We start from the raw sequence: 16,315 nt of genomic DNA, 5'->3' as shown, positions 1-16,315 counted from the left end.
TGCCTACCTTTGCCTTATGGTAAAACCGCCTATGCTCATGTTCTCTACCCAGTGGCCTAATGGTACAATGTTTGTAAAGACACAAATTATGTAATGCCTATAATAATTCCAAGGAAATTCCACAGTTCATTGTTTCTATGAAATCTAGACATTCATTTAATAAAGACTGAAGTTCTTTAGTGTGCTGGTTTACAACTTTGAGGTGCCTTGATATAGTACTTCCATATTATATTTAATTAAGAGTTTTTATTACTTTTGGTTACTTTTCATGATAATAAACCCAATGAGGGTTTATAGATAAACTCAATATGTCTGTGATTTTGCTTGAGAAAAATCTGTAGGTGTGGCGCATTCATATTTCTGGTTAAACGCTACTGATGGCAAACTCTTCAATATTTAACAAGAAACACTAAGCAATATAGGCCACAAAAGGCTAATGTGTAAACCTGTGGCCCCATGTTTTTCTTCATACCAGGTACCATACAGTACTTAACTACCCCTGTAAATTACTTAGATCAACCTCAATGACTAGCCACATATTAATTACACTAACACCAACAATTTAATGTGAGGGTAAATAAATATGTATGTCATTCAAGACTCTACCCAGTGATTTTCTGACTTTGACCTTCAAGTACATTTTCCTTAAACTTCTCTTTTTTCACTCAATTTGAATGCAGTTGGGTATTTTTACACAGTTTTATTCATATTTTTTGAACATGTAAATGAACTGAAAACTCCTAAGCTGCTGATCTGATCAATGAAAAGCCAAAGGAAAAAAATGCATTGTGGGTCAATATTAAAGCCTGTTATTCATTGAAAACATTTATTACATTTTTATGATGCAAACAACAGCAAGTCCCACCCTGGTTGGAACAGCTCATCACGTAGTCATGAGGGAATGAAAAAGACACAAAGGGACAGGGACAGAAAAAAATGTGTATTAAGCGCAATTCCATTGTTTCTGTTTAAAAAAACATGAAAATCAACTCTTATTGTAAATTTTGGCATCTCTTCCTCTCCTGTTGTTCACTCTGGAATATTGGTCATTAAACTCAAAAGAACAAGGCATGCATAATAGTTTCTGGTAATGCACATAGATCAAAGGATACCACTTATCAATACAAAATCCATGTACGATGTTCATGTACATTTCATATATATATGGTCCCTTTCTTAGAGGCGTCTAAGGCCTATCTATCTGTTCCCACTGGGGGACTGTGTCCTCTGTATCTACACTTGGTCACTAGATTCACCCTGTAAAAAGGTCTGCACTGGAAAATACATCTGAAGGATGGAATTCTAACATTGATAATTACTAGATGTTACAACCCTCTGTTTAGTCCTCCTATCATCTCTTACTGCATGTTATTATCAAGCTATTCATCCCAAAGTTTCATTTATTTAAATAGTATTCTTTGCATCAACTGACCCATGTGCCATATGCACTATTACAAACTTTTCCTGGGTTATAGCTTGTATTATTTTCTATTAAAAATCATATCCGTTCTGCTCTACTCCGACCCCATGGTTGTTTTTTTTTTTTTTCAAAGGGGAGCCCATGGATTACGTGGGTCCATTCAATGCAACTGTACCCACAAGATAGAAAAGTCTGGAACTGAAGTTTTTAACTTATAAGTAATCCTAAAGGAACTGATCACATTTCTGATACACTCTGATAAATGCACTGGTCCATCTAATTAATGGGTGAAACAGCCATGCATCTATAGTGAGGGCTGTATTTGTGGCCATACATTATTTAATTGAAATGTTAAAAAAAGAAAAAAAAAAGAAAAAGAAAAAAGGAAGAAAGAAAAGAAAAAACAGGACAAACCAAAATGTGTTGATTAAATACAATGTTGAATGTCTTTACTGTTAAAAAAGTGTACTGCAATGTATACAACTATTTTGCTCTCTCTCACAGCTCAAAATGAGTTTAAGAGGGGACATAGGCATCAGGATTGTTGATATACCAATGGAATCATATACAGATTTACAGTTATAATGCATCTATCATCACACTCAACTGATGGCAGGATGGAGGGGGGGGGGGGGCAGCGAATGACAGACACAATATAGAAAAGACTCATCTGTTTCAATTTGAAAACCCTTTGCGATGGAACCAATGCTATGTTACTCTTAGAAAAAGACATAGATGGATTTGAGTTTGTGTGTATGTGTGTACAGGCATGATTTCTGTAAGTGCGGAACCAAATGTTCGACCAATAAAAGTCTATTGGGATCAAGTTGTACTGGTTTCTCTGAAGGTGGAGGCAGACTTGTTAACCAAACATGGGGCTGAGTAAGATGGTACCGGTGGCAACGACGGGCGTCTTGAGTGGTTGGGTTCAGCGCCCCACCCCCCGATGGTGATGGTGGTGGTGATGGTGTTGGTGTATTATGGGGCTTGGCTGCTTTAATCGATGTACTGGGAGAGCCAGCGGAAGCCATCACCATAGCCCTGCCTCTTCAAGACACTGCACATGAACACCTCCAGTGGTCTCGTGTTCAGCTCCTTCAAGGCAATGTTGCCCTGCGAGAAAAACAAGAAACTAAGTCACATTGTGTTCAATTTCTTCTGTACTCCAGGCATATAAAGTTATTAACTTGACAAAACTAGAATAACTGCATTGAGCCTAACTTCCCCCACAAACTGTGAAACTGCAGTTTAAGTACTTCAGTGTAACTGTGACCTACATTAAACATGGGAGGTGGCACCACAAAAATTGGAAAAACATGGTAAATTTAATCAAAGTATGTATTTACACCAGTATGAATATCACCTTTACATTTTTAAGACAAGAATACAGTACCATAGTTATACTTTTGTCTTCTGTCAACTCAACACTCTCTAAACACTTTAAAAACTGATAAGGAACTAAACAAACACAAAGCTGACGACAGACTGTTTAATGTTAATGTCCTACTTTTTATTTTTTCGCTGCACTGGGGCATGGCGCTACTATGTCACTTGAGAAAACCAGCGAGGGACGGGGGTGCCCTAGCCAATGAGGAGGCTAGTACTTGCAGCCAATCAGGCTCAGATCAGAGGGAGTGTTCCTATTGGCTGCTGTAGCTTCCGTATCTCAGCTCAGTGAGAAGTTGATTCAATGGTGGAGTTACGGCGGTGTTCGGTCCTGTGTAGAATTTGTTCATGATGAGATGAAGTGTTTTCTTGCCTGTGATTCGGCCATCAATTTCAGCAGAGCAGAATCATTCCACGAGCGCTTTGCCACCGTCAGTATTCAATTCAGCGGACATTCTCATCCACCAGGAGGTACGTAAAGAGAGGGGCCGAGCTATGGAGCTCAAACAGGGAGAACAGGAAGGGAGGAGTTGGGAGTTGATTCTATACAGATCTCATCTCATCTCAGTCACATATCGGAGCTGTAAATAAATTACAACCGGCATATATATGGAACAGGCGTTTATTTGTCTGCCACACCCGGCGGTTGATTGGGACCCGGCGATTATTTGGTATTTTAGGGTAGTTGTGTTTATGGTTGTGAGTAGGGCTGGGCAATTAATCGCAGATTAGATTAAATCGCAATATGGCCTGTTGCAATTTTTAGATCGCAGAAGGTGCAATATTTCTTCAACCTAAAATTTGTGTCAAAATACCAGTTTAGATTTTTTTTTTGCAGCAGAGAAGTTATGCATTACGTATCATGCAATCGTCTATTGGCATATTTTCAGAATAGTGTACAAAAAATCCTATTTTCTTCAATTTTGTTTTTTTTTTTGTTGTTAAATATGAGAATTATATAAATATCATCATTCCATTTAATACAACAGGTTATATCCAATTTGCAAAATGAGTCAAAATCATCACAATTAGATACTTTTTTAAAACTGTTCGGCCCAAGTTTAATCTAATATTGTTTTGGCTCAAAATTTACGACCGCGCAGACTCCGCTCTGCGTACTGGTGTCACACAAAACACTGCTCGACATGTATTTTTCACATCAACCTGCATTAAATGTGACACCGACCTGCGTTTTATTCCTCTGTGCAGTGCTGATGGATGAGCGGTGACTCCCTGAATGGAGAAGGAGTGGGGCTAGGTGCCCAACTAGATCATCAAAGTTTTCACGTGTCATTCAGAAGTATTGAAAATGTTGTTCCACGTCAATACTTCGCATGTCCTTCACCAACATGGCATACTCCCCTTCCTCGTCTCTTGTGGCATTTAATGGCTGTACATACCACTGTCATTGAATTTTATTGCTTTGCAACGCCAGCAGGCTTCATCAGTGTAGGACGCCATGACAGAAAAATGTAAACAATGCGCAAGGATTGTGGTAAATGTAGGATTTCATGGAAATTTCACAGGAAACTACTTCGCAGCAGTGCGCTCGACTCTGGAAGCTCTGATGACTGCAGACATTCCGTGTGGAGTCCGCTCCGCTCACAGTACGCTTGAGTATGTTCGGGCTTTATGGAAAAAAAAGCTGTCAACAAACATTTTTAGTAACAGAAAAAATTAACCCTGGTATTAATCTGCCTAGATCCGTCTGTCCTCACAAGCTGAGTGACTGTGCAAAGAAGAAGACTAGTGAGAGAGTCCACTAAGAAACCAGAGACATTGCAAACTGTTGCCTGGGCTCTTCACCAGTCAAAGCTTTGGGGGAGAGTTTTCTTGACTAGAGTTGGCCAAAATCCATATGGGGGACTCCATGGTCAAGTTCTTTGGTCTGATCCTTTTTGGCCATCAGACCAGACATTTGGCAGACACCAAACATCGCATATCACCACAAACACACCATCTCCACTGTGAAGCACAGTGGTGGCAGCATTATGCAGCGGGGATGCTTCTCAGCAGCTGGCCCTGGAGGGCTTGTAGAGATAGAGGGTAAAATGAATGCAGCAAAATATAGGAAAATCCTGGAGGACAATCTTATCCAGCCTTCAAGAGAACTCCAACTTGTAAGATGATTTATTTTCCAGCAAGACAATGACCTGAAGCTTCACAGAAATGATTTAAAGACAACAAGGTGTATGTTCTGGAGCAGCCGAGTCAAAGCCCAGACCTCAATCCAACAGAAAATTTGAAGCTGGACTTGAAAGGGACTGTTCATGCCTGATCCCAGTGCAACCTGACAGAGTTTGAGTGGAATTGCAAAGAAGAATGGAGTAAAATTGCAGTGTCCACATGTATAAGCCCAAGACCTATATGTACAGACTCAGTGCTGGGATTGCAGCCAAAGGTGCATCCACTAAACCTCTGTGATCAGGTACAATTTTCTGAACATGTATATCTGTGATAGAAGGTATTATGCGGCTATATTAACTGAACAGACAGGCAAAGAGGGGAAATCCTGAAAAACTTCCAGAAAATCTCTAATTCGGTGTCTGAAAGATGTTAGACAATTAAAGCTGAAAAACTGAAGCCAGACAAAATTAATTGAAGCTTGACCACAGCTACTAGAGCTTGCTTTGACAACATAACCCTTCAGTGTTAGTGTACTGCAATGGAGACTGATGCCATGGCCCACTTTAGATCTCGCTGTCATCTTTTATAGCCAACAACTTAAAGTGGTATTTTTCTTTTAATTTATTAAGTATATACATTTGTGAATTTAAGGATCAGTTGTCTGAAAATAAAAGGGTAGAAATTTTGTAGAGGTGTCTACTCACTTTGCCAGTTGTCTGTCCATACAATCCAAACAATTCTCTCAGTTTCTCCTCACTGATGGCATCATTTCTGTCAATCTTGTTGCCCAGGATCAGGATAGGCACATTTCCAATGGTCTCATCTGTCATTAATGCCTGGGAAGAGAAGAGCAAAGATTAGAGTGAGGCTATAATTGGTACCCTTAAGGTGCAATGGGGAAAAAAATAACCAAGCTTTATATTACTCCTTGATAATTCATTAGAGATTTTTTAAATCCCTCTAGGAATGATTAATTTTCGTTCAACAAATGTGATTATAAGAAAAAGTGGTAATATTCATATGAGAAAAAAATCAGAGCAAGACTTCGCCCCATTCAGACATACAAAACTCCTGGAGCAGTATTCAGAAAGCTTCCTCTGTGCTATGAGTTGTTTATGTGACTAAATTCTAACAAAATTCTCAGAATCACGACTTTTCAAAGAATTTCCCCTTAAAGTTAAAACTAGATCCCTATAAAAAATAAAATGTATTCACAAAGCATCTTAGCTTCTAGGAGAGCCTCTGAGGTGAAAACAGTTAGGAGTAGACACTTTAAGAGTTTCTAAGATGGAAAAAATGGCAGAAAGAGAGAAAGATAGGTCATTACACAAACTATGACAGTTCTGAGACAGGCTCATGTTAATATCATTTAGATAAACCTCTAAAATTAGAAGCTTGGTAATAAACTCAAGCAAACAATACAAGGGTACAAAATAGAAAGTGTATAAAAGTACACATATCCAAAATAAGTACAAATAGTCTTGATTGAGAATATTCTTTTAGTCCTGGTTTTGTTGAAGTGACAAAAATTATTTATACAGAAATTTCAGTCAATCTTGGATTTCCTTCAGTGACAAATAAGGCATGCACAGTGTTTATCTCGCCTGTGTGATTCTACAGTAAATACAATTTACTTTCAGAAACTTTAGTTTACCTTTGGTTACGCTGTAAACAAATGCTATGTAGTACTGGTAGATACCTAAATAGAAGTGAACTTTTTTGTGCTTGTGTGTAATGTTGGCCCTTTCCACTGGCTACCACCACAAGTAAAATTCAGACTTGTGAGAAACACTGCATTGTCTACTTTTTCTGAAAGAAAATCCACAGGAAAGAATCAATAATGGAATTGATAAAGAATTGAATCAATACGCACACTCAATAATGGCACTGGTATCAATAAAATCTCATCAATTCCTATCCTTCCACTGTACAACTAAATTCCATTTTTCTAGATTAAAATCATAATGCTACACTGTGCTGTTCCTGCAGGATGCTATAGGTGCTAAAGAAGCTAGCAGTTCTTAAAATTGGATTAAAGAGCATTGAGCCAGTAGTGTTTAAGAATAGCTAGAGTGGCTAGTAGTGGCAGGAGGCTGTATTACAGTTTAGATGGGCGTGTCATGACTGGGATTGTGGGCTTGAGGTGACAAAAAATGTTAATCTTATAGACCAGTGGTTCCCAACCTGGGGTCCAGGACCCCCTAGGGGGGGTGCCAAAGATCTCATGATAAAATAATGAATAAACAGTTTATGCAACAGTCTTTTGGTAAGAAAAACCCGTGAAGAGCCACTTCATCAGTGTTTTATCAAAAAACATTTAAATGAATGTTGATTTCTGGCAACCATATGACAATATAATTTTTTCGTTAGGGTCTTGGGGGGGGGGCTCAGCTTGTCTTTGAAACAAGTCGGGGGAGGCTCCAAGGAAAAATGGTTGGGAACCACTGTTATAGACTCATATTTCTGACGCCGAATATGAAGGGATCTGGATTCAACTGTTTAGCCACGTATTCACACATCCCTCATGATGACATTTAAATCCTTTAACCAGTGTGCACCTACAGACAGTATAGAGCACAGTCCATGCATCTGTGCATATAATGTATCTGCTTCATTACATTTTCTTTTCTGGAGTATTTTCCTTTCTGCTCTTTTGTTGATACACTGAATATGCCAACTACACATAGCATTTATATAAAGGCAATAATTGTCGTAGAGTCATACAGACGGATCTGTTCTTTCATCCATCAAATCGTTCTTTTTATGTCATGCCTTGCCTCCTGAACCCCCTGGCAGGAAAGGTCTAACATTGTGAGATGCGTGTGTGAACAATCAACTGAGGAAAATTCCATGGGTGGCCCTCCTGTAATATTCAGGAATTCTTATGTGAAAAAAATTTAACAGTCATTTGTTGTATTGAGCTATGCCTGTTTATATTTCCTTGGCCTTTGCATGAATGAAAGAGGTTTGCTTCAGCACAATACAGCTGCTCTTGCACACTCCCAAGTGAAGGTGTGCAACATGTCATATAACAGATAATGATCACTAGTCTTGTCAATCATTTTAAAAGGAGTGGAGTATTAGAGAGCTGTGTATGACCAAAAAAAAAAAATACAAAATTGATTGGAATTAAGCCGCAAAGTGAGGAGAGTGAAGCTACGACCACACTTGAAAACGATGCATGCCATATTACCATGGGATGATGTGCTGTGAGCGCGGGCCAGCAGAGGACTGGGGAAGGGGGACAATTGTGTTTCAGCGTCTCCCCTTAGGCCCTGTCCACGCAAAGATTAATTCAGGGGTAGACGCCAAAGTATCTGTCCTATCAGCGTTTCATCCACATGGAAACGGCATTTTGGGAGGCTGTAAAGGCTACTTTTTGAAACTGGGTCCCATAGTGAACAAATCTGTACACGCCTATCAATTTGTCTCCGTGTGGACAGCCAACCACATAAATTATTTCTTGAAAAAATTATGTCATACATACAGTGCCGTGAAAAAGCATTTGCCCCTTTCTGATTCCTGGTTTTTCTGCATATTCATCACACTTAAATGTTTCAGATCATCAAACCAATTTTAATATCTCACACAGTCAACCCAAGTAAATACAAAATGAAGTTTCTAAATGATGATTTTATTTATTAAGGGAAAAAAAACATCTAAAAGTATCTGGCCCTATGTGAAAAAGTAACTGTGCAACGACGACTCATCCAGGAGGTCACAAAAAACACCCAGAACGAGATCCAAAGACTTGCAGGCCTCACTGGCCTCAGTTAAGGTCAGTGTTCATGACTCAACCATAAGAAAGACACTGGGCAAAAATGGCACCATGGGAGAGTTCCAAGGCCAAAACCACTGCAGACAAAGAATAACACAAAGGCTCATCTCAAGTTTGCCAAGAAACATCTTGATGATCCCCAAGACTTTTGGAGAAATATTCTGTGTACTGACGAGATAAAAGTTGAACTTATTGGAAGGTGTGCGGCCCGTTACATCTGGCATAAAAATAACACAGCATTTGATAAAAAGAACATCATGCCAACAGTCAAACATGGTGGTGGCAGTGTGATGGTTTGGGGCTGCTTTGCTCTTTCAGGACCTGGACCACTTCCTGTGATTGATGGAACAATGAATTCTGCTGTCTACCAGAAAATCCTGAAGGCAAACGTCCGGCCATCAGTTTGTGCCCTCAAGCTCAAGCACTCTTGGGCTATGCAGCAGGACAACTACCTGAAACAAACCAGCAAGTCCAACTCTGAATGGCTCAAGAAACAAAATAAAGGCTTTGTCAAAGTCAAAGTCTGGACTTAAATCCAACTGAAATGCTGTGGTGTGACCTTAAACAGGCAGTTCATGCTGGAAAACCCTCCAATATGGCTGAGTTAAAACAATTCTGCAAAGACGAGTGAGCAAAAATTCCTCCACAGCGATGTGAAAGACTCATCACCAGTTATCACAAATAACTGATTTCAGTTATTGCTGCCAAGGGTGGCACAACCAGTTGTTAGGTTCAGGGGGCAATTACTGTTTCACACAGGGCCAGATAGGTTTGGATTTTTTTTCCCTCGTTAAAAAAAATCAAATAATTATTGAGACATTCAAGGGTGATAAATATGCAAAAAAATCAGATATCAGAAAGAGGGCAAATATTTTTTCACGGCACTGTAGCATAGCCCACTTGAGCCGCATGCACAGGTCCAGCCAAAACAACAAAGAGGGATTACAGGGTTGTTTTCAGGCTGCAGAAGCTCCTGAGCTTATTATGGCTTTTACAGCAAAATTGGATGCTCCCTTATCACCACCGGGAACAACAAATGGTCATGGAGAACAGCATAACACCAGAATTTCTCAGATCCACCGGAGAGATATTATATTTTAATAGATTATACGCATGCTCCATAATCATCTTCTCTCTTTTTAATGCATTTCCGTGGCAGTGTTACGCCATTTTCAGACTTGGCAAATATACTACTTCTTTTCAGTCTTTTTCAGTGGTTCCATGCCAACACTGACATTTCCTGAAACAATCCTGTATTTAAGGAAAACGTTTTCTAAACGAAACAGAAATATATCCATTTCTTCTCCATGTGTACGAGGCCTTAATCTGGACAATATGTCAATGCCTTCTTTAGTATAGCTTGCTGTGATCCACAGTACTACAGTGATAACGCATGTATCTGCTACTTACATCAAGTTCTGCTTTTGATTCAGCCAACCTGATGTGATCTGCACAGTCCACAAGGAAGACGATGCCATTAATGGCAGGGAGGTAGTTTTTCCACACTCTGCGGGCTGTGTGAACATACATACACCAAAACAAAACAAAGAACAAACATTTGAGGTTAAAGTGCTGTTAGTCTAGTTTTGTCTAAAAAAAGTGGCAGTCATCACCACTGATTGACCCAAGTAGTAGTTAAGAAGCGATATGAGAGTTTTCCAAACACATATTGTGCACAGTGTGAGCCAAATGCTTTGATAAACACAACATACACACCTTGTGCATGGCCTCCAAGGTCAAAGGTAGTGAAAGTCATGCCAGCGATCGTCAGCTCCTCCGAGGCTGAAGGAATAGAAAGAAAAAGAAAAGTAAGACAGCTGAAACCCATGGACAAACCATATCTAACAGTTATCACCTTTGTGCAGCGTAGATGCTATATTGTCCTAATACACATTATTTTACACATTTAAGTATACCCACAGCTCATACACATTCAAGAGTGGTTTGAAACTCGCAAACATAAATGCCTAAGAATAATCTGCTTGGTTTATTTGTGTGGACGGCTTTTAACACATTACTGAATGTGAGTGGGAGAGTGGCAACAACTCACTGGGATGTAAAGTTGGCACATGCTGTCCCAGTCTGTCATCTTTGAGCATGTGCAGTAGCGTTGTTTTGCCAGCATTGTCCAGGCCAAGAAATACTAACTTGCCGCATTTCTTGTACAGTCCTGAAACGAGTCCAAAAGTATTTCAAACATGAGCCCAGACACAAAAAAAATCAACCTTCAAAGATGCAATGATTAAAAAAAAAACAAAAAAACAATTTGGTAGTTATATTTTCAAATACTGAAAAAATACATGTGAACACAGGAGATGGGTCTGGTTGCACAAAGGTCTGTCAAGTCTGACGTGTTACTGAGTTTAGAAGGAAAAATGATATTGAAAGCATACAGGTAACACTTGACAAAAGCATTGCAAATTTCAGGCTTGTTCTCAGTCATCTAGTGGATATCTGTCTTTATCTGTGCCCAAAAAAAGAGTCACAATGAATAGCTCTTACCCATGTACTGATATTTTTCCACTCACATTACAAAGGTTAAAAGAAATCAAATACTGAAATGACCCCACGTTTTTTATTGTGAGAAGCTGAACAAAGTACGTCAAAGGTGAGATGTCATTTTTCTAATATATGAAATATACTCCAGTTGGATTAATAACAAAGATCCTCAAACCCTGCCCCAAAGGCAATCTGAAAAGATTTACTCCTAATGGCAGTTCTATTGGATAGCTGTACTGACTAATAGGCATAACAATGGGGAAAAGGTGCTACTAATTCTCCTCCTTCTGTAATACTTGTGATGAGATAACAAGGCTTGGTGGTTACCACCCTCTGAGTCGGCATAGTGATACCCAGAGGATCTGTGAGATTTCTGACTGAGTCAGCTCTACTAGATGTCATCATTACTCACAACAGTACTATGCTACCTGTCTGACAGGAAGAACAGGACCGACTCCTTCACTGGAGGAGCTCTGACACAGAAACTAGAGCTGCACACCTCTGGGACAGGAGCAGCTGGTGCAACTACCAAGATTTTCCACCAGATTTCAAATGGACACAAAAAGCTGGAATGAAAAAAATCATGGCATGCATTTTCTCATTTTGTGAGATATATTTCTTTGGTCTCCTTCACTTTTGCTTACAGATTCACATTCAGCAGTGTTCACAATCAAAACAAAAGCAGCAGATGTCTGACAACAGCAACAGAAAAACTTTTAAGTGAAAACATGCCACTCTGCTGGAGACATCTGTTATACAGAGCCAAAGGTTTTAGATTTTATATAAGCTTGGAAAAACTAAGTTATCTCCAAGTGGTTTACCAATCTGAATAGCTAATAAGCTAAAGCCAACATTAGATATGCCACTCACTCCATTACAAACCACTTTACAGAAACACAGTATGCATATGAATCAAACCAATAATCAAGCTTCTGTTAGCTCTTAAACCAAGGTGCAAGTAAAATGACTTCAGACTTTCTAAAAACATTTCAACTGAACTGATGTATTTTTTCTTACCATAGCAGAAACTAGTTAATGTGACAGGCCCTATGATGCTATGTTTATGAAACAAAATTAACTAACAAGAGTGCAGCTGATAAAATAACTTTGTTGATTATGTTTTACAGTTTTAAATATTTATGTGGATTATCAACTTTAGATCTGCCTACTGAACTGAAGTGGCGGAGTATTTGCGTTTCAGATTTAAGTCTTTCAAGCACAACATACATCAACACATACACAGAACATCTCCCTTTCTCTAATCAGCTTCTACCAAAACAGAGATGGAAGGTACAAAACCCTCTATTGCAAACTGCACTGTAAGACAAAGGTAAAAAATTAAGGACTGAGATGCTAAACAGATCAGTTCTCGTTACAAGTAATGTTTATATGATCATTTAAGATGATCATACATCAATGAAACTATACTCACGCTACATTCTCTCCTGGAATAAATTCTGTGTATCACGTTTCCAGTTTTAAAAATTGCTTTTTGCCATGCCTACACATTGAACATGCTCAACATGTGTCTGATCACATACTCACCTAAAAACTGTAGCACGGTATTGAAACTGCTATAAAACCAGTCAAATAGGAATGACATATCCGGAGCTGTTGAGTCCTAAAAAAACAAAAGCGAAAAAGAGGTAAGGTTAATTTAATTTTCAGGCAATCTTTATCTGCATTAGGTGTCTTACACTTTGATCACAGGATGGTATAAGAAACTTGGTATTCACTGGGGATGCATTGGTTTAACATCAGCGTATGCTGGCATCTAGCATATCTAGTTGCTGTATCAAATAAGACATTTTTATAGGGCAGAAAAGGTGAACAGTTCAACAAACCCTAGTCTAATTTAACTGTCGAATGTGAGAAAAAATGTTGCCATACTGGAAGTATTACACCAAAAGAAGTGATGTAAAAAAATAAAACACTAGTATCTGCATCAGCTAAATTGTTATGTTTAACATCTGCATCTGAGTCTGCCTTAATTTTTATAATCGGTTCATCTCTAGTATTAATTTATAAAGCCAATTCAAAGATTCCAACGTTTTGAGGAGACAGTGAAAATGAGGATAAATTGGTACATTTCTGTTCAAAATTGTCTTTGACTGCTTTTTCTGCTACAGATTAGGATACAGTTCTTAAATCCAAACATAAAGATGATATTTTTGTGTCCAGTGGCACAATGTTGGACTAAATGGCTAATATTTATTACATGGTTGACAGAAAAAAGTATGTAAAAGACAATTGAATTAAAAAGATCACACAGAAGGAGACAGACAGTCCAATCAATAGGAACCAATCAGCATGCCCTAGCACAAACCTCATAAAGTGACAACACTCAGCTCTTAGAATACACAGGCAGCATCGATCTATCAGATGATATCTTCAATTAGTGATAAGACCAATGGCTAGCAGTCTACAGCCAATGATAAGCATGTTCCAGTAGGAGTCTTTGGACAGCAGGACAGGAGATTCAGTTGACTGATCACACACCATCTGACAGCTCCTCAACAACCCATCTGCATGGGTCTTAGAAATAAAGCCCAGACTTAGCCTTTCAGGAAAAGCTGGGCAGGCTGTATTTCAACTGAAACAAAATGAATCTGAGATAGGACCTGCTGTTACAGTGTGACATCAAACAGCTCTCTGGCAGAACATATGCCACAGTTTGTTTCTAGCTTTGTTCATTTGTTATTCTACTTCACACAAGCTCCTTTTCTCCATCTTTGCAATAACATGTGATCAGCAGTTTCAGCTACAATCATGGACATAAAAATTCTTAGTCAGGGGATGAGAGAGTGCAAACTTCCTCTCACTCAAACAAAAGACTTAACTTTTAGTAACCTAAATATTTCTCCAACATGACTATGATCTTTTTAATACTGGACAAATACATTCTGCTCCTTAAGTTACTTCGGTTTTCAAGATCCTCAACGTAATAGCTGAGGAGGACTCAGAACAAGGCTAGGGCTGACCTCTAGTCTTCATTACGTAACACGCAAACATCACAGGGGCTAAAGTATATGGTGGTATAAAGTTCAAGAACGCGCAAATACAGCTGAACTACACGTCAGCTGTTGCTACACTCCAGTCACAAATGCTTACACGCCTGCTTGAATTGGCTTTTATGACAGTGGGCTGGCGTTACAGATTGATGCTCCCACGTGTGGCGTGTTGCAGCTGTGAACGTGAAACAGACTGACAGTGACTGACAACAACCATTAGGCAAATAAGGGTTCACATTAGATTAATATCAAGATCTAAGTCTAGAGATTAAAGCAAACACAAGAAGTGTGTCCATACATTGATTCAAGGGTAGGAGAGTAACGACCTAAAATGCAAATACGGATAATTGTAACAGTACATTAAAGTTTAAGGAGAGATAAAGAAGTTTAAGTTAGACAAAAAGAGATGGCTTGAAACTCTAGTCGTTGAAGAGAAACTAAATAGGAAACAGATAATCGGATAATTCTGATAAGTAAATGCTCATTATTCCATTGTAAATCACTTGTCATGGATGTCTTTATACCAAAATGAAAACCAATATCAATTTTTATAAAGTTATGCTATCAGTATGCATCAAGTCAATGTAAACACATTCAAGAACAACTGAAAAACGAATGGCAGGGGTTTCTTGAACTTACAGAAATAAAGGATAATAAAACGTTTAGTCTGACTTGTGTATACGAATTTCAGACTTGCGTGTCAGTTCGTGTAGTATTATCAAAAGTTAATGGCATTAAAAGGACACCGTTTATCTTGAGAGGATATTGCCTCTGTTGTATCTCATCAAAGGCGACTGAGACAGTCATAAGACTGTCAAAAATATGCTATAAACAAATTGGAAATAATAAGTCAGCCCGAGTTACCTGACTCGTCTGTCAAACACGTCTGGCAGTCACAGTCGCTGTCAACGTAGCAGTAGAGTTAGCTAGCCTTTGCCTTAATGGCTAACGGTTACATGGATCGACAGTCTTTGACAGTTTACACAACGTCAAAAATACTACAAAACAGCCCGGGTATCGAATATACAACTCATCAAAAAAAACCCACATCACTGTATATTAAGATTGTTGTTTAAAGCTTTGGCGAGGCCGGCTAGCGCGCTGGCTAGCAGGAAGCAACTAGCTACGTGTCATATAACAGGCGACGTTGCATCAAGCGGCTACTGGCTAGTAGCTGCGTTAGCCACTTAGTAGACTACAAAAACGTATAACCATGACCTGATAAGGAACGAGATTAGTGGTTGATGAAGGATAACAACGTATAATCAAAGTTGTTTTAAAATACATAGGTAGTTCCGTAAAAAACGGGTCTCTACGAGAACGAAGTAAGACAACTTCATGTTAGCAATGCTAACACGGCTAGCAACCGGGGCACTACGCTAGCCGAGATGCCGAACATTAACGTCTTTTGTGGTCAATAGTGATAAAAATGTACCTCAGCACTTACCCGTTGTTTAGGTGAAGACCAATTTACCGTTTGTGTTGGCTCTTTTACTCATGTAAATTTATCTCCTGATCGAAAATGAGAGAGCCTGTGAAATGCCAGGTCTTCCTCTCCTTTTTCGTGTTTTGTTACTGAGCCACGACACTGCAATGGCTGTCCAACTACTCCCCAAAACTCAGCCCTGCCGCTTCCTGTTTATGTTTCACAATCATCTTTCCGGCAGGTGAACAGATTTACAAAGACTATCAAGATTTCTTCTTTATGTGGAGTTTCCACACATGCTTGTCCAAAAGATTAACTCTAAAACTGTATTTTATTTCGGTGAATCATATTGGATCATAAATAGAGCAAAACAAAACAAAACAACTCTCATAAGCTTGTTATGTTGTAGTGTCTTTAACTAGTGGTGTAGTCGTGAAAATTAAAGTTACATGTTAATTTTATTCGATTTTATTATACAGATAAAATTTATTGTAATGAACCCTGGTCGAACACGCTGAATTAACTGCATTTTGCAACGCCATCTTCAACATCTTAGATAAATACTTAAAATTTGTTATTGTGCATTTACTCGGTAAATGTGATGACTCGGTTCTTGTTTCAAGTACACTTGAAAATCCAGAACACCAAAGGAAATGCCACGTGTACAC

At 38.8% G+C, this 16,315-nt stretch overlaps 1 protein-coding gene across 1 annotated transcript; it reads right to left on the bottom strand.

Annotated features, from left to right (window-relative positions):
- Positions 1 to 799: 799 nt before the first annotated feature.
- On the bottom strand, positions 800 to 15,838 carry sar1b (secretion associated, Ras related GTPase 1B). Its single transcript, XM_041801164.1, has 7 exons — positions 15,669 to 15,838; positions 12,756 to 12,831; positions 10,762 to 10,881; positions 10,428 to 10,493; positions 10,122 to 10,225; positions 5,638 to 5,769; positions 800 to 2,533 (listed from the first exon to the last, which is right to left on the bottom strand). Exons 2-7 carry the CDS (start codon positions 12,811 to 12,813, stop codon positions 2,417 to 2,419), a joined length of 597 nt encoding a protein of 198 aa, XP_041657098.1. The 5' UTR covers positions 12,814 to 12,831; positions 15,669 to 15,838; the 3' UTR covers positions 800 to 2,416.
- Between the last annotated feature and the right edge of the window lie 477 nt (positions 15,839 to 16,315).

This window comes from Cheilinus undulatus, linkage group 12 (assembly GCF_018320785.1).
Source record: "Cheilinus undulatus linkage group 12, ASM1832078v1, whole genome shotgun sequence".
Classification (NCBI taxonomy): domain Eukaryota; kingdom Metazoa; phylum Chordata; class Actinopteri; order Labriformes; family Labridae; genus Cheilinus; species Cheilinus undulatus.
Note: the sequence above shows the minus strand (reverse complement) of the source record. Positions and strands in the feature narration are given on the sequence as shown.